The sequence below is a fragment of the Teleopsis dalmanni genome, chromosome 2 (genome assembly GCF_002237135.1).
Source record: "Teleopsis dalmanni isolate 2A chromosome 2, ASM223713v2, whole genome shotgun sequence".
In the NCBI taxonomy this organism is placed as follows: Eukaryota; Metazoa; Arthropoda; class Insecta; order Diptera; family Diopsidae; genus Teleopsis; species Teleopsis dalmanni.
The window spans coordinates 205,710,856-205,736,178 of NC_051847.1; the positions used below are offsets into that span (position 1 = coordinate 205,710,856).

The 25,323-nt window shown below is 28.4% G+C and overlaps 1 protein-coding gene across 1 annotated transcript; it reads left to right on the top strand.

Moving 5' to 3' along the window:
- Positions 1–300: 300 nt before the first annotated feature.
- Positions 301–24,012, top strand: LOC119686347 (the record flags this gene model as incomplete). The annotated part of the gene is given in 4 exon segments (XM_038100916.1): positions 301–1,010; positions 18,549–19,204; positions 19,352–19,487; positions 23,875–24,012. Coding segments are annotated over 4 exon segments (985 nt in total), but the record flags the coding sequence as incomplete, so codon positions are not given.
- Positions 24,013–25,323: the final 1,311 nt, after the last annotated feature.

Genomic DNA, 25,323 nt, shown 5'->3' on the forward strand with positions numbered 1-25,323 from the left:
AGCTTACGGTTTCATTAATGCAAGTTAAGTTAACTAAATTGATTCTGTTATACAATATTTAAATTGTATATTTGGCGTGCTTGGTTTAATTGAAAAGTTAGTAAGTTTTCTAAGGAGTTGTAGTTAGGTAGTTAGCACTCAGAAAAAATTACTTTCAAAACAAGATTAAAGTTTTTACTTAAGAATTGAGTTGAGTTGAGTTGAGTTCAGTTCAGTTGAGTTAAATGAAGTAAAGTTTAGCTATTAAATTCCAATCTTTATGTTTTTTGAATAACTTTCTAATTTTATTTTAGGTAAAAAGCCAACAAAGCCGGTAAAACAACCAAAGTAGGCAACCCACAGCAACTGTTGAGTTTAATCCCACACGGTTTCGATGGTAAAACTTTCAAATAATAACACGAGAACGTACAAAGTGAATATAAGACGATTACTAAAACTGCTGTTGAGCATACAAAAAGCCAACAAACAAATGTTTTACTGTTGCTAAAGTATTGAATATAACTGAAATGGCTTAAGAGCCTACGGTACGCGATATTCAATACACGGTATTCAATATCAATACGGAATGTTCTAAATGTTCGGAATGTTTGAGAATTGTTGTTAGTAAAATACGTATGAAATGGATTTTGTAAAGTGAACATATGCGCTTTAGTGTATCTTTTTAAGTCACATAACTTAGTAAAGTGAACCACGAAATAGAAGGGATATCTCGTAATAAGAAATCAATATCCGACATTTATGGAAAAGTACACAAATTTCGTTATACAGTTGATTTCGATAAAATGTAAAATAAAACCACATATCTAAGCGGCATATAACAAACATATCACATTTAAAAGTCAAATATAACTACGCGGTTTGAGATAGCATAGATAACTTGAAAGTTATCCATAACAACAACACATCTGTGTTCTATAACTGTGGAAAGGAAGAACAACACATATTATCCTTAAAAATGCTATTCACATTTGACACGCGCATTTTTCTACTGATTTGCTGTTTGCTACAAGGTAAGTCTTCATTTTTATACATTTTATATATATATATATATACACATCTACTTAGCATGACGTGCTCCGTATCAACATAAATGTATATTTACTTATGTAACCACATCAAGTAACTGTGGATACAAAAAAAGTACATCAACTCTGTTTCTATCTGCATTGCTTACGGTGCTTTGAGTATTTCAACACTTCCGAAATGTCTTTGGCATGTAAATCCTTTAGCTTTTGCCTTTGCCTGTTGGCATCTCAAGCATTTGTAACATTTTTAGGCAATAAAATAATATTTTTACATACTTAGATCAGCTAGTGTTATGTGAAAACCCACACACACCCTATTAATAAGCACATATGCATACACTTACGAGTATATGTAACTACGTACGTATATAAAAGCGTTTATTTATATAGTTCATTTTATGTATTTTATCTTTTTCAAAGCACTCATAAAAATAAATTTCATTTGTCGGCGTTTATTGTTTTGCTAATTTCAGCAACATTTTTATTGTTTTTTGGGGGCACACGAAATGTTCGCTTTAGATACTTTTGTTCACGCTTAATGGCAATTATTTTTATTGCCTTGTATTTCGGCATTGTTTTCCTTTATTGTATGTGTCAAAAGTTAAACACATTTGCATTTTATTAATGCTTTTTCAAATCCCTTTTGACGGCAGAATTATTTGTACTTAATTCGTTCTTTCATATTAGAATATACTTTTTCCCGTTTTTTTGGTATCAGAGTTTCGGGGGCAATCAAAATAAAATGTAATAAGTCACATGTAGGCAGTAAATTATCAGCGCTTTCCTCTTTCCCATGTCTTCAATATTATAACACATTTTTTCTGTAGGTTGTTTTATCTTTTTTTTTTTTTTGACATGACAGTATCTTTCATTTTAACTGCTAAAAGAAATTTTAAATAAAGTGATTTATGGTACAGTTTAACTTGATGTTTTACAATATCCAATATATATTATGCTTTATTTATCTTACACAACATCCACGCAGTTACAAAAGCTATAACATTACGTAGGGTGTTTGAAAAGTATTACATCAAAACATAAGGCAAAATAAGAAGTAGAAGCATTTCCAATAAATTTATATAAAAACAGCTGTTACGGGTACCTCCAAATACCAAACATCAGTTGAAATGACCCCGTAGTTAATTAGTCCGTGAATAACTATTAACTACAAGTGCTTAGAACTTTTAACCTGTGAAAATTTGAAAGTGATGACACGGTTGTTTGTTAGACGTTTACGGTCAGGAATCTTTTAATATTTAATTTTATTATTCTATTCCACATAATATATTCAATCAAAACTAAACTGTAACGAACCGTATGAATGTAAAAATCCGACTTCCTTCTCACAATATTTTTCTACTTCTTGCCATCTTGTCAAGATGACCGCCTGTTATCATCGACTGTCAATGATATTGGAAATTACATTACAGTTGAGAATATATAAAAGTAATGTTTTTATGAAAAAAAGTATTAGGAAAAAAGGGCTTGTTACTATTTCCAAATTACTTTCTGCGATATAATTGACTTTTACACAAAATTTAATTTTTAATCATCTTTATTTTTGTTCCACAACTCTTTGCTAGCATTGAAATACTTGTTAATCTAGGTAGGTAGATTGGAGTGGCGATCTTGACTCCAAAAAGCCCACTTCAGCTTAAATGATGGCCCATTGTGGTACCACAGAAATAGCACTGGTACGTATATAGATTTAAATCAATATACAGCCAACGCCGAAAAAGGTAATTATTCCCCCATTAGATAAAGGACAACCAACCTGACAGTTCTATACACTTGGCCAGGTCCCTAACATTACAGAATGACAGCTCAGTCAGATCGGTGAGAAAAGGGAATCCGAAGATTTTTAAACTTCATCTAGCTAAAGAAGGACACTAACACATAAGATGGAGCACGGCCTCCTCCCTATTCTCAGAGCCACAACCTTGACAAAACTCATTATAGGGTAGACCCAGTCTCATAGCATGGCTTCTTCTTTCGCAGTTTATCTAGCTGTGATAAAATTTTGTATTTCATATAAAGGTTATTAATAAAGATAAGGTAATAAAAACTAAATCATCACATTACATTACATTTGATTATTATTACGATTTGATCAATACATTTTTTTATATAATTTCCTTTCTTTAATTTTATTTTAATTAAAAACAAAAACTTGGCATATAGGGTAGATTTATGCAAATTTTGATCAAAAAAAAGTATAATTAAAATATGCACATTACTCATACGCTATGTGACCCCTTCACTTACACATGGTTTCAATAAAATTTTATTACATTTAAAAATTTTAATAAATTTTTACGTATACGAAAATTTCAATCAATGTTAAAATTTTTGCGTATCTTATACGAGTATATGGAATTTGGCACAATATTGAATAAATACTGTCAAAATGTCATTAAATTAGACTTGCAACATTTGCTACATTTAACTACTGGCACACATTCAAACATATATAATTGAACTATGCTCAGATGCACTCTCAAAACTGAAATATTGCAGAAAAATAATGTATAAATTTAAAAATCACATGTATAGCAATCGATATAACCGAAGGAGGGAAGACAATTTTTCGAATAAATTTTTCAGCAGAGCGCCAAGGAAAAGCTTCAATTCAAATGCAATGAAAGCATACAAATTTCTTACAAATGCTCGTATCACTTAAACGCTTACAAAAACACTGCAGACAAGCTGAAGGTGTGCTAAACAAAATGTCATTCCTTCCGCTGTAACACCGACGTACACAAAAAGGGTTAAAAAGGAGTAAAAATTCATTCGCAATTTCACTGTGAACTACATTGCAACACGCTGCAGGCATACAGCAATACCTACAGCGAAATGTGCGAATCAGTCAGTGTAACTGCAAGTGTGGATGTGGATTTGGATGTGCATAGTGAAATATGCTTTTCCGTGTGTGGTGGCATGTGAATCAATAGTATTAAAAATGTATGAATGATTCTGTCGGGGTTAAGTCTATACCATGTTGAGTTTAGTGAACTATGAAAAACCAACTCTAAATTCCTGTAAATGTTGTCGCAGTCATACTTTCTCCCCCTCTCATTTTATCCACTTGTCTTCATAATTGCAAGAACAGCTGCGGTTGCCGCTGCATGCATTTTTTTGTGACTGCATACATTCACGTGCAGTTCGCCAATGCAGTGGAAGTCACGTTCCTTCATTCCGAAGGTATTAACTTGAATTGTGCAGTCATTTTCCTTTTGCATGCACTAAAGGTTTTCAAAAAATTGAAGGAAAAAGTAACTAATTATACAATAACAATATTTTATTCGCAAGAAGAGTTCTTAATATGAGTAACTTTTATTTTATGTATGAAAGAGTATTCCTTTTAATTTGAAATGAAAAAATTTTAATACAAAAAAATTTTACCAATGAAACATGTTTCAAGCAAAAACATTAATGAAAGACTTCACATTATTCTTATTTAAAAATATGTTTCATAAAGTCGCTTAAATGATGTAAGACTTTTTCTTCCTTCCTTACTTAAATATTAATTACTCAAGGTAGTGCTTGATGCTTGAGATTGTGATCCAGGTGCTTTGTAATGAATCAATCTCACAAATAGTGCCCTTATCATTTATTTGATTATTAAATCTATGCATTTATTTAAAAATCAATTAGTTTTTACTATTAGTAGAGGCAACTAAGGCATATAAGGCATATTATTGACTTTTAACAAAATTAATCAAATTTAAGAGCCAAATTAGATACTTGAAACTATTGAAAATAATTACAAATTGCCTATATTTTAAAATATCCGAGTTTTGTACTATTTTTATGCAGATATTCATTAAATTACAGAAAAACTTCTTTTAAAGTAGTTGGAGACGACTATTATCTTAATAAATTACAAATCGCTTCCATACTTCTATGTAGGTGAAGTGGAAGAAAAATTAAGTCTTCCCCAATTAGATTAGGAAACCGATTCAACAAACCTCGTCATTGTCTGTAGAGAGTAGAGCATATTAAACTTTTTTTGGACAAGGTGGAGACTGCTTAAATAGATTTTAGTGAGAATATTGACTTCCTTTTTATGAAAATCCATGTTCTCTATAAAAGAACAGGCTTATAAGTTAACAAAAACACCAGTCTAATATACGCTTAACAAATTCCTAGCTCCGCGGTATAGAATTCGGTTCCTGTGCCTTTATACATCTATAATTCTTTAGCGTTGCCCTACCGCCAAATCCTTTTTATTGGGAGTTCCAGTGGCAAATCTGTTATCAAAGTATAAACGAGATCTTAAGTAATCCGATTCGTTATGAATGATGCTGGAATAGATTGATAAAATATAACAATATCTAAGCGTCATCGACTACTGACAATTTAGATCTTGAAGCCTTTCTGCATTGAGAGTAGCTGTTTGGTTAATGTGAATATCAATGTATAGTAAGTGGGATATGAGAGCGCCACTGGTTTATGCTCTTATTGTTGCCGTTGCTCCTACGTTTCCTTATTTTGCAGTATGAATAGCCTTTGAACAAGGTAATGTTAACTTATCGAGGGCCAACAAATTCTTGTTGATCATTCCAGTAAAAAGTTATAGCAGACCATCAAATCGTAAGTTGACTTTTGACTGTACCTATGTCTATCAATATTTTTTTGTCGCATTTATTTTCATATGTCTATGTTACAACTGCTTTGACGTTTCCACTGAGCGATTTGATATTCATAATCATGATATAAAAAACAAAAAAACATTTACATTGTATATCAAGAGTAATAGTTTTACAAAAATAGGTCAACATAGTCATTAATATAATTTGTGCAAATGATTTGAAATGTTATTTTTTCAGTTTATAAAATCGATATTTCAAAATAAGAAATTTTGAGAGTTAAACAAACTCCACAAATGCATATTGAGGTCGACATTTACTTAACAACTGCAATACCATTGAGAGTTTGATAATAAGGCAATTAAAAAGTCATTACAGTGGTTCTCAGAGATCAATACAGCATAAAATGAAGCATTACATATGTAATTGGTTTTTATGCCACACTTCACCGCACACACAACCCACACAACCCACAAAAATGTAATTTTTAACTTGAATATTAAACGAAATTCTGCAGCATAAAATTGTGTAACTTTTCTATGATAAAATTCATTACGAATCGATTGCGAATGCCTTTATGTGCATGTTAACATGGTTATATTCTCGATATGAAATTGTATCTGAACTTATTCCTACACAAAAAGGCCACACATTTATATCTGGAAAACGTTACCATACCGCACATTTCCCATCATTTTCAAATGTTTAAAAATATTTTGCTTTATCGGTGGAAAATATTTCATGCCCGCATTTTCAAATGTCTTCCTTCTGTCGAACTAAAATCGAAAAATTAACAAATATGAAATGAAATTTTTTTAGTTTTAAAAGAAAAATATTTTTTAACATGATTGCTATGAATTATTGTTAGGAAGCATTGTTAAAATTTCAATTTAAATTGAAAACCGGAATTGAAAATTAAATTTTCAGATTTTGTCGGTGGTACTTATTGATTATATGTACAATATATCCGGAGTAAAATCCTTACACAATTGTTTAATGTTCATAAAAAAATAAATAAATATATATATATCGATATATATATACAGTTGGAGTTCAGTAAAACGAATGATATTGTTTAATGTGCGTGTTATTCGTTATTTTGAAATTCCATTCAAAAGTTCCTTTTACTGAATAAACCAAAGTTATTTTTCATATTAAAAAGTATCCAGTACACTCGTATGTACATTTCAACTAATCTTTTTCATTTTTTTATAATTATTATTTTTACATAGGGAATACCATGTACCGCAACTAAGGCGGTTTGTTGCACTAACCCTATTTAATTTTAGATTTTTAATGCACATGAACATCCATATTGTATAAAGGCCATTCAAATGGATAATCCTGCTGCTGCTTAGCTTTGATCATTACAAAAAAAGTGTTTAGACGTTTTCACTTCGAAATACATAGCATTGGCTGATGTTGGTCTCAGAGAGATCAATTATGTTGCAGTGCACTGTGAGAAAGTTCGTAGGAGTTTATTTGATTCGAATTATTTACTCTCAATGAGTTGTTGAACCACTGAACTTGTCTTTGATTTTTACATTTTCTACAGTGTTACTTATATTAGCGTACTTTTTGTTGAAATAATGAGTCCTCTTAGCTTGTTTTTGGTCTTTACAGTTCATTTAGAGGTTTTTAAATTAGGAACCACTTGATGAATCTGACAATCTGTGTGTCAGGATCTGAGGTTTTTCATTATTTGTTCCTTGAAGACTAAAAAATCGCATAATTCATATTAATTGAGCTCGACGTTTGGTACATTTTTATAACAGTAACTTTGATGGCACTAGTCTGTTTTTCAGTGTCAAGATATTAATTTCCTAGATATATACGATAGTGTTTTTTTCTGCAACTAGAATATAATTCTAAGACTTCTATTACAATTAATTTTATTTGATTTGTTTCACGTCCATATATTTAAATGACTTTCTTCGGGTTTATCTCTCCAGTGTGCACATAAGTAGTTTTTTTAACTTCCACAATTAAACTTTTATCCGTTTTGAATACAGCAGCTAAAATGAGTGTATTTTCTACATAATAATTTTATTTTTAATATCTCAATAAATTTAGTTTCTGAATTAAACTTTTTATCTAGTCTTTTAAGAAGTTAAAATACAAATCTTATGTGAGATCTTTTTTGCATATTTTTGGCCTAAGACTACTTTCACCGATAGTCTCTTCTTTTTCTTTGCTTAATGAATCACAAGTTAGTCTGAAAAACACTTTTATTCAATAAAGTCGGTATCTACTTGGGTGATACACCAAGTAGATTATTTAGCTGAATTTATAAAAGTATAATTTGAAGTCCAGAATATCTACCTAACGGATTGTAAAAAGAGAATGAATGAATGAGAATGAAAAAGAGAAAGAAACAAAATTGCCTTTGATTTGAGAGAAAGCAATTCTGAATTAGTGTGAGTACCTAGAGTATCAAACAATTTCAGCGCTCTCAAGTCTTTATATATATTCTTATTTTTGATATAGCATGGAGCTTTTAGCATATGTTTTAATGCAATATTTCGATAAGTTTAAAGTTTCCTATGGAGCAGCATTGCCATAGGAAACATATCCAAAAAGAAGTTGGCGATATGCTAATTACATGCTAATAAAGCATAATTTAATTTTGAAACTTACTATCCTTTTATTAATGGTTTTATAGCATTCAGTATTAAATTCAAAATCAGTTTTGTGACCCTTATATTTATAAGTATATTTGACTCTTTTGTTTTTAGTCTGTTTTTGTTTCAAGGAACTTGACTTACTCCATAAAACTTAGCGGTTATAAGTATAGGCGTAATTGTTCATAAGGTTCCTAATTTTAAAACGTTAACATTTAGGGTTATCGTATCACCTGGGTTGAAGAAAAGGTTCGTTATTTGTTATGTTGGCGTTTGTTATGGTATATTAGATCACCAATGAATATATTCCTTTTTCACATGGAATAAAAAAAAACCATTTATTTAATCTAAAAGGAAAATAATAGTCTAAAGTTATTTAAAATAAATTTTTAATTATAATATATAAAACAAAAACTTGCAAAAGGATAACTTTTTTCGTTATGCCAATAACAAAAAAAAAAAAATTGCATGCAGCGGAACTTTAGATAACTTTTGAAATCTATGCACAAGGAATTATGATGCGGTGTTACTTTCTGTGTATGTTAGGTTGCAACTATGCACACACTGCATACTTGTAAACACGTATCGCCCGAAGGATAACAAAGCTGTAACGTGAATCTAAAAAAATTGTGATTCCCTTAACAAGTTTAGCACTGTTGTGCTGAAGTTGACACAAATCTGTCGCTTCGACTCATCGCACAGACAGGACACAGTGTACCTATCTACCATAAGGTTGGAAAAAAGTGCACATCAACGATGTGTTTTTGTGCTGTGTTTATTCTTGAATGAATAAAGCTTTTTGTGTCCTTTGATGTTGATGTTGAGTGTTGAGAACGCGAAAAATTTAACTTTATTAAACGTGTAAAAAGTGTCATAATTGTTTATTTACACTTTCACATAATATGGTTAGTTTAATGAAGTTTGAGGTGTTTATAATGCAACAGTTAAAATGATAAATTAATTTTATTTTTTAATATAAAAAATAATTAAAAATTCATTTTTAATTAATTTCTAATAATAAAATGGAAACTACATAAATAAAACTATTTTACTATATTTAGATTTCTTAAAGTCGTTTGATATTGATAAAAAAATAATAGTGAATTATTACAAAAAACTGACAAAAATTTTAAAAAAGTGTATTACATTACTATTTAACAATTATCCTTTTAAAAAAAATTAAATTATTATTAAAAATATTTAGTCACTAAATATAGAGCCAAGCAGCTCTAAAATCTTTAGCAAAATCTTCATTTCAAACAAAGCTGGTCTGAGAATTCTTTCAACTTCTCAATACCCTAGCTTCGAGGAACTATGTTACTCTAATGTGGGTACCGGGGCATGAAATAGCAGACTCCCTAGCAAAGAAGAATGCATGTACTCTTTTCATTGGTCCAGAGCCTTCTGCGGGGAACAAATAGCTTCACAAATAACTTATTATGTAAACGGGAGAAACAACAGCTACACTGAAAAGTATAAACAGACATGCGACAGTCCTGAACACATCAAAATTGATGCTATCCTTGGACTTAGTAAAAACGACATTAAAATCTACACTGAACTTCTTACAGGACACTATAGAATTAATTACCACATGAAGATTATAGTTGCGGTAGTAAGTGACTCCTTTTGACTCTGTCATGAGGAGAAGGAAACATCGGAACATATTCTATGCATTTGCCCAGCGGCAGCAAGTCGTATACTTGACTACCTTGGAAGCAGGATCTTAGTCTCATATCATAGAGGTGAAATTAAGCTCACAGCAATCACAAGATTTATGAATAGTCTAAAATTGTTAAGTTGCGCCTTTAGGCGCAGAATAGGTCTTTTAGGTCTGGGTACATTCATAGCCTATTATTTAATAATAATAGTCATTAAAACAATTAATTATTAAAAAAACTAAAATAAACAGTTTAACACTATTTTTAAATATATATAAATTTGTATAAAAATTTTTATAAACATTTTTTTTTGATAACTAAATAGTCTTGCCTTTGTTTTAAGGTACGGCAACTTGCAATTAATATTTAGGCTTGTTAAGTAATTTTAATAAACAACTAATGCCACTTCTGTCAGTCACTTAAATGTGCGTCCTGCTCCTTCTTCTTCTCCCTGTCAGAAATATTAAAATCATCTCACTGACATAAGCATGTAATTAGATTACACCTTAATTAACACCATCATTTTTTTCACGCTAATTTAGTAAACTGTTCGTATGCTAATGACTTGCTTACTACTTCGGCGTTTTACAAATTTTTGTTTTTTTTGTTGTTTGGCATTTTGGATATGAATTTGGCAAGGAATTTCAGTTATGCATTCCTCCGCTGTGAATTCCACTTCATCTTCTGCCAACAGAAGTATTACAAACAATAGCCAAAAAGTTTAAAAGTTTTTTGTTCAACTTTTGACACTGAGCATTAACTTCATTATGGCAAAAGATAAAGTAAAACCAAAGGAAAAAATAAAATAAAATTGGCCATAATTGTTGGCATGAAGCTCATTAGTTTCCTTTTTAATAAATTTTTTTTCCTGGTAGTTGGTATTGCGTGTAAGTACCTAATTTCGCATTAGTATTGTTTACATTGTCGACATTGGCAGCACTGTGCTTGCCAAGGTGTCTTGCCAGCGTTTAACGTTTTTATCTGTGCGCCTGTAAATGCTCCATTTTCTCGCCATGAAGACTGTTATCTTTCCATTATTGTTACTCTGAACTTAAACATTCACCTTTATGTATATATCCTCGCTTATGAAAAACTTGGAATGACCTTGTCTTAATTGGTTTTTCTTTTATGCATTGTATTCCAAAGTTTTTACATTTTGGCTCGGTTTCATCTATGTGAGATTGTTTTTGCTTTTTTTGTTGTTACTGTCATTTAATTAAATTTAGTGAAATCATTAAGTTGAGATTGTGTTGGGGATCTCATCTTACTTTTTGGAAGTTTATTGTTTTACTTCTCTAAAACTTAATAATAAAAGTTTTAAAATGGTTCATCTGAAAGAGACAATATGTATGTGAGAAAAAAAGGAAGCGCACGAGAGAGAGAAGAAGAAGGGATATCTACAGAAAAAGGAAATATAAGAGAACAAGTGGGAGGAAATTGGAGAAATATGAAAAAAAGGACACAGGAAGATAGAGAGGGCAAAAGGTACAAAAAGGAAGAGAGAAGGAGAGAGAGAAAGAGAGAGAATAAAAAGTGATTTAGACAGAGAGAAAGAAAGAAAAAAGAGAGAGGAAGAGTCATAAATGTGTGAAAAGAGAATGAAAGAGATAAATAGCGAATAAGGGAGAAAGAGAGACAGAAAGGGAGAAATAGAATTAGTATCTGTTTTGTGAAGAAATATTGTATTTTGTACAGAAGACTAGTGCCAAAGCTACTGATCTATCTATACAATTATATACTGGCGAGTGTTCTATTCTACTAATACTATACTTAAAATTATCTTCCAATTTCTTGTCCCAGTTATACTGATGATATTGTTTATAATATATATGTTATTTGTTATTTTGAGTTTCTGTTCAAAATTTCCACTGTTTATTGCAGTAATAAATTTAGGGACACCAAAGTTAATAAGGTTCAAGTGCACTAGTTACGTTTGAGAGGAAATTTTAAAGTTGGCGTGTACAAGTTTAATAAAATTTTGAGTTACAGTATCTGTTAATACTTTTGCTAAAGGCAACACTAATAATAATTAGTGTTAGTATCAATTTTAATACTATCTCAGCGAACTCAGTTTCGTTTAAAGGGAACTTTCACAGTTGACGTGGACATGTGACATATTTGTAGATAATAAAATTTTTTGATAATTTTTGTCAAATATGCCAAATTTTGTATGCAAAATTTTAAATAATTTTATCAAACAATACATGAAATAAATAATGAAGCTTTTTTTTTTGCTCTAATGCGATTTTTTTAAACTTAAATGAAGAACGAAGAGAAATATTAATTCTCATAAAGAATCTAGTCAAAAGACCTATATTACGTATATCACAAACTTTAAATAAGTTATAAGAAAAGTTATATAGGATTTAGTTAGTTTCGAATTAATGACTAGTCAATGACTGACAAGTAAAGATGCAAATACATATTTTAATTTAATGTATATTAATAATATCAACTTATATTTTACTTAAAAATATATGATACACTAGTGTAATGTCATTACATTTACATAGTAAAATTTTTGTTTTGGAATTGCAAACCTTTATATTAAACAGTTGCTATTAGGCATATTTAGAGATCTACATAGATATTATAATTTTGTGCCTTAGATTGAGAAAGAAAATTCAGATTTGATTGAAATACAAACAATTTAAGCTGCAGGCTTTGTTTGTTTGCTATACTCTTTTAATCTTTGCTTTGATTTTTGAGATTTTTAAATCGATTTTGTCTTATTTATATTTTCATTCCAAGCTATAACACTTTTAAGTTACTATAAAGTATCTGTAGGTTTTACATTTTCCCCCTGTTTTATCAGGTAGAAATCAAAAACGTATTACTACAATGTTCATCTCATTTAAGCAGCTGATTTATTATTATACACCTCACATACGCTTTCAATACTGATAAGCTTAAAGCAAAAGCACAAAAAAAGTTGAATATTTTTGTACTTTCAATATGTTTTTGGCAACACCAACACCAAACCCAAATCAAAATAGAATTTGGCAAATAAAAAGTTAATTTTTCGTCGGAAAAGGAAACTTGGCATTTCATCATTTTAAGTTTTATCTTCGCACTTTATTATACTTTCATCAAACACACCTCAATTCAGGAAGGTACGCATATCCTGCGGCTTTGTTGATTGTGTAGACAAAAGTTTTGAAGTTCGTTCAAAATCATACGAAAATGTTGATGTGCTAAAAATCACTTCTACGTGAATGCATCAATACGCAAAACCCGTAGAAGAAAAAAAGGTCAATTTCTGAAGAGGAAAGAGATTAAAATCTCAAACAAAAACAAATACAGAAAAAAAGGATTATATGAAAAATTGCTTAAAAATATCAAATGCGATAAAGGTTGAATTTGGCAGAACTTTCCATTGAAGGATAAAGTATTTAATAACGTAATTTAATAGTTTCCAACTTAATGTTTTAATTATTAACATAATAATGCATAAACTTTTTAATCTGAAATTCTTTTTTAATATAAGAATTTTAAATTAACATATTTTACTATCTACTAATATTCTCTTTATATCCCATAATGTGTGGTGCGTTCTGCTCCTGGCAATGAATGCAACCACAAAGTTTCTAAACTTCAATGTCATATTTCCTTTGCTGTACTCATAATTAGTCCCAGCAGCTACGCTTTGTATATATAAATTTATTTCAAAAGTCGAAATAAAACAAAAAAATATTCTATAACAAAAAAAAAAAAATCAAAAGTTTTACTAGAAAATTTATGCAACTCACAGCTTTTATACTCACAGCTTGTGTGTCAGTTTCTCCAGTAATAAAGCATACAGTGTATTATAGTATACATATATACACTTACATACACAGAAGTTTATAAAATTTTTATTATTTATTTGTATTAGTAACCTACTGTAAGTCCAACAGTAAGGAAAAGAAAAGGATTTGTATGTACGTAATAATAATAAATTGTTTGAATTTTATTGTTGTTATCCTGCATTGTGTAATAGTGTTTGCATTTCATTTGCATATATTTTTTTTATTTTATTTTTATATTTTCTTATAATTCATAAGGAAAAAATCATAAATCCCAAAAAATGTGAATTGAAGTTTTTTTTTTCGTAACGCTTTTTTCGTTACACAGGTGGGTGTGTTCATATACACAAAATGGTGACAAAAGCACGAACGTTAAATGTCATTAAGGAAATGTCCTTGTTTTGTAGAGTGCAATGGCGGTAGCTGTGTAATTTAAATTAGGTCATGTTGAAGGGACAATAAATTGCAGTAAGGAAGTTCATAGTTTTTATTGCTTTATTCGTGCAAAAATGTTGGTAAATATTTTTGTACAAATTATTTGGGAAAATATAATAAATGCTTATGAAATGGAATGTTTAGCAATGAAATGAGTGGTTAAGTGTGTTCAAAGAATGTATTTGCTAACGATGTTTTAGAAACAAAAGAAAATCTTATCAAAAATTTAGTTTGAATTAATATAATTCTTATTCGAGTAATTAAAAAATTTAAGTTGAAAACTTTATAAATTCTTTTATATAAAAATCGTCCAAAAATACAATACAATACGTCTCTGTATACAATATAAGAAGAGCGAAAGTTCTTATTGACCAAATTGAATTATTATTTTCAAAATATAATAGTCTAAAAGTATGTAAAACAAGTGTTATGGATTGTCGAACAAAGTGAACTTCTCTTCTAACTCAATGTAACCATTTGCACAGTTTAAAAGTAAGGTGCAGATAATCAAGATCTATAAATTTTAATACAAATTTTTTATCGATAATACACCTTCTTTTTAAAAGTATAAAACCTTATTTAATCTTATATTTAACCTTATAACTGCTAAAGGACGGCCTAACTACAATTACTTTCTTTCAGCGTAATCCTATGTACCTACGTACGAGCACATCTTATATATTTGTCTTATATATAAATATATCCATGTGTAATTAGAAAATTGTAAATAATTTTGAAATTCATTTGTACTAAAACAATAATACATTACCTAAATTTGCCATAGGTCCTTCAATCATTATGAAATTTGAGTAGAGAAGCAAATACAGTGCCTAATATATTGCTCCGTGGACTGCACCCACAATAATAATGTGACTGTTCATGAAATCATTATTTTCTGGACTGATTATAATTACCCGAAATATATAATACTAACAAAAATAAAACAATAATAATAAAAAATACAATAATAGTTACAGAAGAAAATTTTAGTACATTTTTGCTGTTTGGTAATGTAAATAATCATTGTTCATCAAGATTTCGTTAGCCAGATTCCTGTTCAGTCCCACAATATATTTGTTTGTACGGACCAAGAAAACAGAGATTACTTTGTTATTCTACTGTAATTTATGTATATATTTTTGGCATTATCTTCTTCACTGTACTCTTTGTACTCTTCACTGCCTACTGTTCACTTTCAATATGTCTTTCTATTTAAATTTACCGATGTAAGTTTTTTTGTTAGTTCTGTAAACGAATTATTGCATTTCAGTTTCTAAATATTTCATTCTACATACTTTATTATAAATTAATATAATATTATTTATCATATTTTTTTGTTGTATGCAAATAATTATTTTCTTCTCTAGTCCAATAGTATTCCATCATTAACTTCATCATTAACTTCTGAGTACAAAAACATCCTTTGAATCTAGAAGAAATATATTTATATACGTATGTATATAGGGATATATACGAAAGTATATAGATGAACATTTTAATGAAATTTTAAATAATTAAAATACTACATTTTGCAATATTTGTTGTATTTGTTTATCAATTATTTCAAGAGGAATGTGTTAACATTTCTTCCGTGATTAATCAAACTATCTATATGATACTTTTCTGTGAATCTGTATCACATTCCATAATAAAGAAGCCTCATTATAAATTGATGGTTAAAGAATATAGCATGAAATGATTTATTTATAATATACAAGGATTAAGAATAAAATTTCAATATATCTTATGTGTTTATGTTTTATTTTGAAATTATATTTAAATTTATAAATCATAAATTTTATGATTGCTTTCCTTTTGAATCGAACTACTTACTGATTCAAACAATTTGTACTTATGTAAACAAATAAAATCTGACAATATGGATTAAGTTAGTTTATTTGTTTGTCATTAAATCTGCATATCCTTTCAAAGGACATATACAATTGTAATAATATCTTACAAGGCACACTTGATAAAGATGTTCTTGTCGTTCTACTTGAAAGATTAAATTGCAATTATTCACAAATGTACTGTAATATAAGATTATTGGATATAGCATTCCAGTATCCAGTATAAAGCAATTTAAATTAGAATCTTAATCTATTAATAAGTACAAAATCAAAACAGTAATCAGAAAATCAATAACTTGAGCAATTTTCTTTAGACAAAAAAAAAGTTTAGGATTTTGATTGTTGATTTTTCACGTCGAATAAAATTTTAAATCAAACTTGAAATTAAATATTTATTTAATTAGTTAGGAAATTAAAGTGATTACTAAGCTAATACAAGAAGAATATCAAATAAAAATTATATTAAATAGTTTTTTTTTAATAAAATCAGGAATGAGCAATTAGTTTATAATATGATTTTTCTAAGCTGATGAGTGAATTTCTTTAGAATGGTTGATGAGAGCATTAAATAATTACTTTTTATACGTTCATAAGATATTATATATATTTATAAATATATATAAATGTGTGTTTTAAATATATTTACATATATATACAGTTTGACTCATTTTCACCTCATGCATGACAAAATAACATCCCTTGCGATAGTGTGAAAAAAAATGAACTTACACAACCTTTTTTCTTAATAAAGTTCAAGTTTGCCTGTACCGATTATAATATTTTCAGCCCCTTCTTTTATGAATTAAAAGAATTTATCTTCATATTTGAGCATAGTACAATGTAAAGGAAACCCTGTGAATTGGCGCCCGATAAAATTGTAGTAGTTGACTACTGTATTTTATGCAATTGCACTACAGTGAAAGACGTCAACTACTATAGCAAGTTTGTGTAGTCCAATCGTTAGTTTTCAAAACCATAAGAAAAGAAGATTTTATCTACATAAGTTCACCTTTTTTTTCTAATTTTGAAATAAATTATTGTTTAACCAGCCGCTATTAGTTTATAGCTCGAAATAGAGATGATAGACGAAATAGAGTCTCAATAAACACACAGCATTGCTTTCCTTGTTGTCAATAACGTCTTTGCCAGTGTTTGTAGAGTATCTTACATTTCTGACCACAGCTGTCTTTGTACCATAATTTTTACACTTTTCATCAGGTGTTCATCAGGTGTTGACTACGATTAAATAGAAGGTAAATGCTTCTCTTAACCATAAGCAAAATGTTACATATATTAAAACTTCTCCAATTTTTTACCCATTTTTCTTTATGGTAACCTTACACATTAAAAATTCGGTCGCTTCACCCATATTATATATTAACAATGGATTTGCTTACATTTTAAATATTGAATAAAACTAAAACAGTTGCATTTTAGTAATTGAAAAGGTGCAAAATTAATAACCATTTTGTTCTGTTAGTGATATTTTATTATATTTTAATTAGAGAAAATATTGTATTTCTATTTAAATAAATACACAAAATATAATATAATATATAAAATAACATATTATAAAACTAATATTAATTAATTTTAATTTTATATAAATTTATCAACTATTGATTTTGTACTAAAACTCCAAATTCTTGCTAATATATTAGCGAAAGATATATTTTGTTGTGGATTAAATGTTTTTCACTCTGAAAATGTACTCGTATACAATGTGGCTCGTCCATTACCGCTGCCACCGACCGTTCGAATCCATAAAATCAAACCATAATATATTATGAGTTTTTTCCCATTTCCAAATCCGTACAAAACTCGTACAATCATTTTCCATATAATAAATTTTATTGCATTGCATTATGTATCTTGATCAAATGACCTCTGTTCGCTCGTATATCTCAGCGGAATTTTCAAAGTAATAAAAGTTGTTGTGTATTGACATTAATTTTACAAAGGATTAAACATTATTACTTTTTCAATTTTTTATTTATTACAGCCGCACACGTGCATTTTGGCATTAGATAGAATTTCGTGTTTTTAATTTCCCGTAAAACCTCAGCGAAAAATATGTGTGTAGATACATTTTGGTAGAGAAGTTATAAATGGGATTTTAATTCCATATTAAAAGGACGAATTTCATATAATATTTGCAATTTTAAATGGAACATATTTTTGGCAAGAGTAACTGCAAAAAAGTCACGATCTAAAGATTAATGTAAATTAAATCGATATAAATTGTTTATTTTAAATCAAGTTTGATATAAAAAAAAATATGTTTTTGTGCTTTCTAATGGATTAGAGTTTTTAATTTGAAAGTAATTTTTTTCGAAAAGTATTTTATATCCATTAATCACTTCATTTCACTTTTGAGATTTACAGCAAAATTTGTTTCTGTTTTTAAGACAATATGTAAAATAATAGAGAAATAAATTTTAAAAGTAATTTCTAACACAAAATATTAAAAGTTCATTCACAGTAATGTTTTTGTCCATATATTAAAATTTTCATATATCAAAAAATATTTTTAAATGCTTAAATTAACAAGTTATATTATTTATTTCTGTCTTTTTCTTTAGGTTTGGCTGGTTTACGCATGATTAAAGTTACTATACCCGCCTATAAATTACGTGGCGAGTCAGCATTTCTAGAATGTCAATATGAACTAGATAAAACTATGTCAAGAAAACATTTTCGCTATCAAGATAGCGAACAGGATGAAAACCATGAAGGAGTTAATAATATGAATTACGTTAATCCAGATTCTACAGAAACTCAATTTCCGCAGTTCAGGCATATACAATCTTATCCATTTTCACAGACACACCAGCGCCCATCTGATGGCATTAGAACTGCTACTAATTATCAACATCATTTTCAAGCAGACCAACCAAATAGTGATTCACATTTTGAACCATATCAATATCCATATCAGACACCTAAATCACCATATGGTCATAGCATTTACAGAGGTAGATCTCCTGTTTCATATGGTGGGCATGTAGGTGCAAGTACTTACAGTCGTAATTCTCATATTAATTATGGAATATCAGAACATGAGGAGAGTGTCGATGATAGTAAAGAAAGCGAACAGGAAGAAGAGAAAGAAGAAGAAGATGTTGGTGAAGAATTATATGCAATCAAATGGTACAAGGATAATGAAGAATTTTATCGTTATTTGCCAAAAGCAAATCCACCAAAAACAAGTTATCGCGTCGACGGTGTACGAGTTGTGGTAAGTTCAGTTCGATTATAAAAACTATATATATATAATATATAAATGGATTTAAAGAGAAATATTCAATATATTAAGCATAATAATAATATTAAGCATAATTCTGTTTTTATTGTATTATATTTTTTATAAATGCATTTATTTTAGGAGGAGCACTCCGATGATTCAAGAGTTTTATTAAGAGGTTTAACTATAAACTCAACTGGGCTTTATAGTTGTGAAGTTTCTGCTGAAGCGCCGAATTTTTCATCTGTTAAAGGAGAAGGACAACTGTATGTTGTTTGTAAGTAATTAAGTTAAAACTGAAGTAAATTTAATTTTTATAATAATTTTAAGATTGGTTAAGTTTATTTCTCCTACTGTTATATTATAAATAAATATGTTATGATATCAAGCTATATTGGTCCCTTTTTAATTAAGTAGAAACAAAGAATCATATTTTTAATTAGTTTTAAACCCAACGTTTCGCAGGGTCTATGTCAGTTTCTTCAAGGGTTAAACATTGGGTTAAAAACTAAATAAAGGAATGATTTCTAATTTGTAGATAATTGAAATAAGACCACTATAGCTTAAGATGTTTTTAATATAATAAATATAATAAAATTTAATAAAATAATATAATAAATAAAAATAAATATAATAATAAATTTAATATAATAAAATTAATTTAATTATTAAAAAATTTGTAAAACGAATGCTTAACCAATTATTACTTTTTATTTATTTTTTTAAGTAATATACAATTTTTTAAAAAATATAGTCCGATTTGGAAATAACATTTTGTATTGCAATAGATTTTCCTACGCCAACCTTAGTAGCTACTTCCAAATATTACTTTTTCACCTATAATCGTAATAATTTAAAATTTAAGAGCTTAAGTTTGTGGTTTTTCAGATAGATACAAATCTTCCTTATGTGATAGTGCTTTAAAACACTTTCGCTTGTATAATTTTCCATAAATCTGTAACTTAACTTAACTGCCAGATACTTTACTCAAAAGTATTCATCTTCACTCAATTACAATTCTGAAATTTTAACTTTTAAATGAATATTTTTGTATTTGTGTTATTACATATTTACTTACACTACTTTTACATCACTATTGCAGTTTTGATATAACGAACGAATGATCTTTATTCGAATTTACTTATATAAAAAAATAAATTCCATCCTTTGGATTTTCTGCTATATTTCCTTAAAGTGGTGGGGGGATTTTAATTGCGTCTTTAAATATTGAAATGGTAAATTAAAAGCTTTTTATAAATATTTATTTATTTCACTTTTAAGTACAGTTTATGTTTACATACGTAAAAAAATATTTAAATCGAAATAAATAATAAGAGAAAAAAATATGAAGTCATGACATGAGTCTACGTTTTTAAGTATTTTTTATTTATTTACTTATTATGTATTTAAGAATTACATGTACTTCATATTATTTTCTTTTTAATATACAGTTATTAATATATTGACGAGTTGGTATTTGGAAATTGTATTTTCTTTAATAATTGTAAGAATCTTGTTTCTCCTCAGTAGGACATAATCGCTCTTAAAATTGTTAAGAGCCATTATATTTAGTTTATAAAGTAAAATAGTTAAGATATAGTTCTTAATGATAAATAAGTGAATACAACAGAAGTATGTAGGATTAAATTTTATTTCTGCTCTCTGGTATTTTTCATTTAATATTCTACAATGTTCTAAATTTTTCTGATTCATAACGATTGTTGAGTTCTTTTTTCTTCTAACTCATTTCTTTATAATTTGGAAGAAGAATGATAAGAAGTCCGTAAACCTATTAATTAATTAAATATCATACACTGACTACGCGTACAGTAATTGACTTTAGTTAAGTCAGTTCCCTCCCCCCTTCCCATTATCCTCTTAGCTATAATCCACCCATCCGTTCCCTTACCCATGTATTCGTCTTGTGATCTTTACATGTTATCTGCTTCTCAGATCCCGGCGGGCTACAACAACAACAGTTAAGTTAGTAAAGTTATTAATTCTTTAGTCTAATGTAGAGACCAAAGGCGATTCATTAAATCGTCATTGAGATGATTCAACAGATTGCAATAATATTTGAAATTGATATTTACAAATAAGGAGTTGATTGTCTATTCACTTTTAAGGTAATTGCTATAAATTTAGTTACATTTATCCTAAAAATAATGAACATTGTCAGCCAACAGATTAAGGCTAAGAGTTTTTTGGCATCAATCACAGATTGTTTTTTTTCTATTTTTCATTATACTCTTACGGTTTCGCTTATGGATCAAAAATATTAAAATAATGCCAAACTCTTTTTAAAAGTTATTACATGACTATCCTGCTGTCCCTTTTTCTACTCATTTTATTGTGTTTATTATGGACCACTTAGCGATATTTCCATTATCTGACTGATTTATAGATCTATTAGTTTTAGATCAATATCTATATCCATGTGTAAGATTTTTTTAAAATTGTAACTGATTGTTATCTAACTGATTTATAGATCTATAAGTTACAGAATATCTATACTCATAACTAAAATTTTTTTGAAATTTTAACAGACCTTATTTGGGTGTCTAGAATATTTGACGTTATTTGTTTTTCTACGAATATATCAATATTAAGTGAAGAATATTTTGTTATGTACCAACACCATCAAGGCTGACACAGAAATTTGTTATAATTGAAATTGGTGATATAAAGCCCCTATAGTTTTAATCAATAAGTTAGTTGGCTTAATCAACATATTATTTAACATATATTGAAAACTTACAAAGTTGTTTTTTTGCAGTTGCCAAAAAAGGATATAGTGAAGCTTGTCCAAAATTTAATGTTGATGTCAAAATTATGATTTACATTCATCAACTTTCCTCTTTATGTCCATATAGAAAAATTTTATTATATTTTCGTTATTTTGTATATTAAAGCACAGGTGTGAGTGAAAATATTTTATGCAAGAATGATATTCCTGATTAAAATTTTTGATTGATATGCTGATCATTCTCTCAAATAGGAAGGTATTGGAATGTGCTATGCTAAACCTACACGCTGCTTTATATGTAGCGTCAAGGTAATATTATTTGACATCAAAAGCATCTTTTTTTATTTTCCTTTTCTTTATTTATTATATATTTTGAACTTTTTTAATGTTAACCAAGAACTCGATACTTGTGTATGTCAACTTCTTATAAATTTTGAACGTTTTTGTATAGTTTCATGTGCAATTAATTTTATTTAATTATGCTTCACATAAAAGTGTAAATATATCTCCAACAAGGGTGTGCTTCATATAATATGTACTTGTATATATGACAATCTTACACATCAAATTAAAAACTAAACGAAGCCAGGATTTAGCTTGATGTGAACTAACAAAAACAAAGGCAAATTTCTTGTTCGTCAAAGATGTGTCTTGAATTTTGTAAATTCAAAATACTTGCAAACGTGTTTTGATTTTTAATTTCTGAAGTTATGCCAAAGTGACTATTTAAGGATTTACAACCTTTGGCTTGGCAGAGACAGCATAAGTCGAGGCACTGAACTTGCCAGTACCAGAATAGTTTCCAGCAAGGTATCAAATGTTATACGTTGAAGTTCGTCAACAAATCTGTGGATAATAAAGCAAAATATGACAGTGCAAAGTAAATCTCAAGTAAAGTGAAAATTATAGGCGAGATTAAATTCAAACGTTGTAAAATTTTAATACTTGACGTTGTCTGCCAAACAAAGTTTCCATAACGACAAAGTTCCTTCAAACGTAACTACCTCACAAATTCAACATAAAATTCTGCATTTTAAGATATTTGCTCGTTTATAAATACAAAACTACTAAGTCTGTTCAAAGATATAACATGTCATAAATTTATACACTTTCTAAGGTATGTGTACTTAAGCTGCTTTAAATGACTAGTTTGAGTGCTTAATTAGAACTAAGCTCATTGCAGTATAAGTCGCTTTAATTTATTTTGAGATGTGGTAATATCTTTGTCAAAATATTGAAAATTTCAGTATGCAGCATAACTAATTCATCGAGTTTTATCTGTTGACTTCATTCAGGTCAAATAACATATATATAAAGATATATTTGACTTAACTGCAACGGTAGATACTCGTACATATGGTTTTAAAATTTTATTATATAAAATACTTAAATATTTATATGTAAGTAGTGCTACTTCCGTTCATAATGCTTGTAAATGTAAGCTCTGTGTTAAGCTTATGCTAAGCTCATGTTAAACTTATGCCAAGTTTGTACGAAATTAGAGTCAATAGTCAAGCTGACACTTCTATATCTTAAGCTATATTATTAATAACACTGACCAATAGTAGCTATTAATTCATTTCAATACATAAGAATTTTTTAAAATTGTATCAGATATACCTATTTACCATTAGTAGGTATTCAGAGTGCTTTATTAAAGCACTAAATATTATTGTGTTATTAAATAAGAGCTTGAGTGTTTTATAAATATGAATTAATTAATACAACGAAACATTTTTGATGCGAAAAACCTTTTAAATATTTTATTTAAATATTGATTAAATGATATTATTCAGTTATAAAACTGTAAACACATATGAACAGTCCATATTAAACTTACATTAATTTAAATCTTTTTTTTTGATAGTTGATATTTTTTCAAATTTTTATATATTTATCATTGTGATTTTATGTTCAGTTTTACCACGTGATGGACCACACATTAGAGGGCAACAATTTCAATATCAAATTGGTGAAACGTTAAGTCTGAATTGCTCATCTGGAAAATCGCATCCTGCGTCACATTTGCAATGGTTTATCAATGAACAGTTGGTGAGTAGGAACCATTTTTTAAATGCAATTACAATAAAAGTGCATAGCAAAAATTGAAATCAACTTAACGCTAGAAAAAACAATTGAAAGAACAATGAATTAAAATTGATAAATTATTACTATGTAAATTTATTATTGAAATTTTCAAATAAAAAATTTATGCTTAATATTTACAATTATAATCTATTTTTTAAAATTTAAAAAAGTATTTTTAATGGAAGTTGATTTTGATTGATAGCATTTTTAATATCATGCTTTTTATAGTGTTTTTTTAATACTTTACTTAAAACTTTACTAATTAAACATTTAGAATATATTAATTAAATTGTATGTTTTCTAACAGTTAAAATGTGGTTTTATGAAACAACTTAATTAAATCTCAAAAGTTGCAGTAAAATTTTGATCAAAATTGGTTTTTTAAATGAAATATTTAATTAAATATTTTTTTGAATTAATTTTTTAAGTATGGGGTAAAATATGTAAAATGTTTGGAGTAAATTTTTTAAGCTTACTTATAGTTTCAAGCTGACATTGACATACATTCTATATAAAAAGTATTTAGAATTATTAAAGTAAATATTAAAAAGCCCTCTTGCCCTCAAAGTAGCCCACATTGAGTGTAATATAACCATGCCATCGCTTGACCCAATACCTCATAAGTTTTGCATTGATTGATTGTGATATGAGCTTTAATTTACATCTAAATCTTATCTTTTTGGACTCAATAGAATCACTTTTTTCGAAAAGGAAATTTAAGTTTTAAAAACAGAAAAATTTTGTGATGTTTAACTTTTTACACGTAATGTCTCGGGCGCAAAGATTTCCTAAATCAAGTCATATGGGGCCATTTCAGGTGATTTTGTTCTTTAGTTGCTACAACTATGGCTGTGAAGAAAATTGAATGGGTTCGTGTATATAGAAGTTTTGATGACGAAGAAGTAGTGGACGAATTATTAATACATTTTCTTAAAGACCTTGCTGAAAGCTACAGGGCCCACTTAATGTGGATTCAATGACATAGCGGATTTGAGGAAAACTAGAAAGACGATAAACTAGCTAGAAAAGGGGTGGCCTCATATTATATTGGGCTAAGATCATTCTGCGGTTTTTCATAGAGCGTTTTCAAACTTAAAATTAATGAATGGCTGCAAAAAGCAGCTTTAACTGACTGAAATAATGTAATTACCTGCAGACAAGCTAAAAAATTCAGGTCGAATCGGTTCCGAAGCCAGAACTAGGGAGCTACTAATGATGTATATAAAAAGCATCCAACTTGTCACAGGGTTTCTTACTAAACATTGCGGAGTCAAAAAAC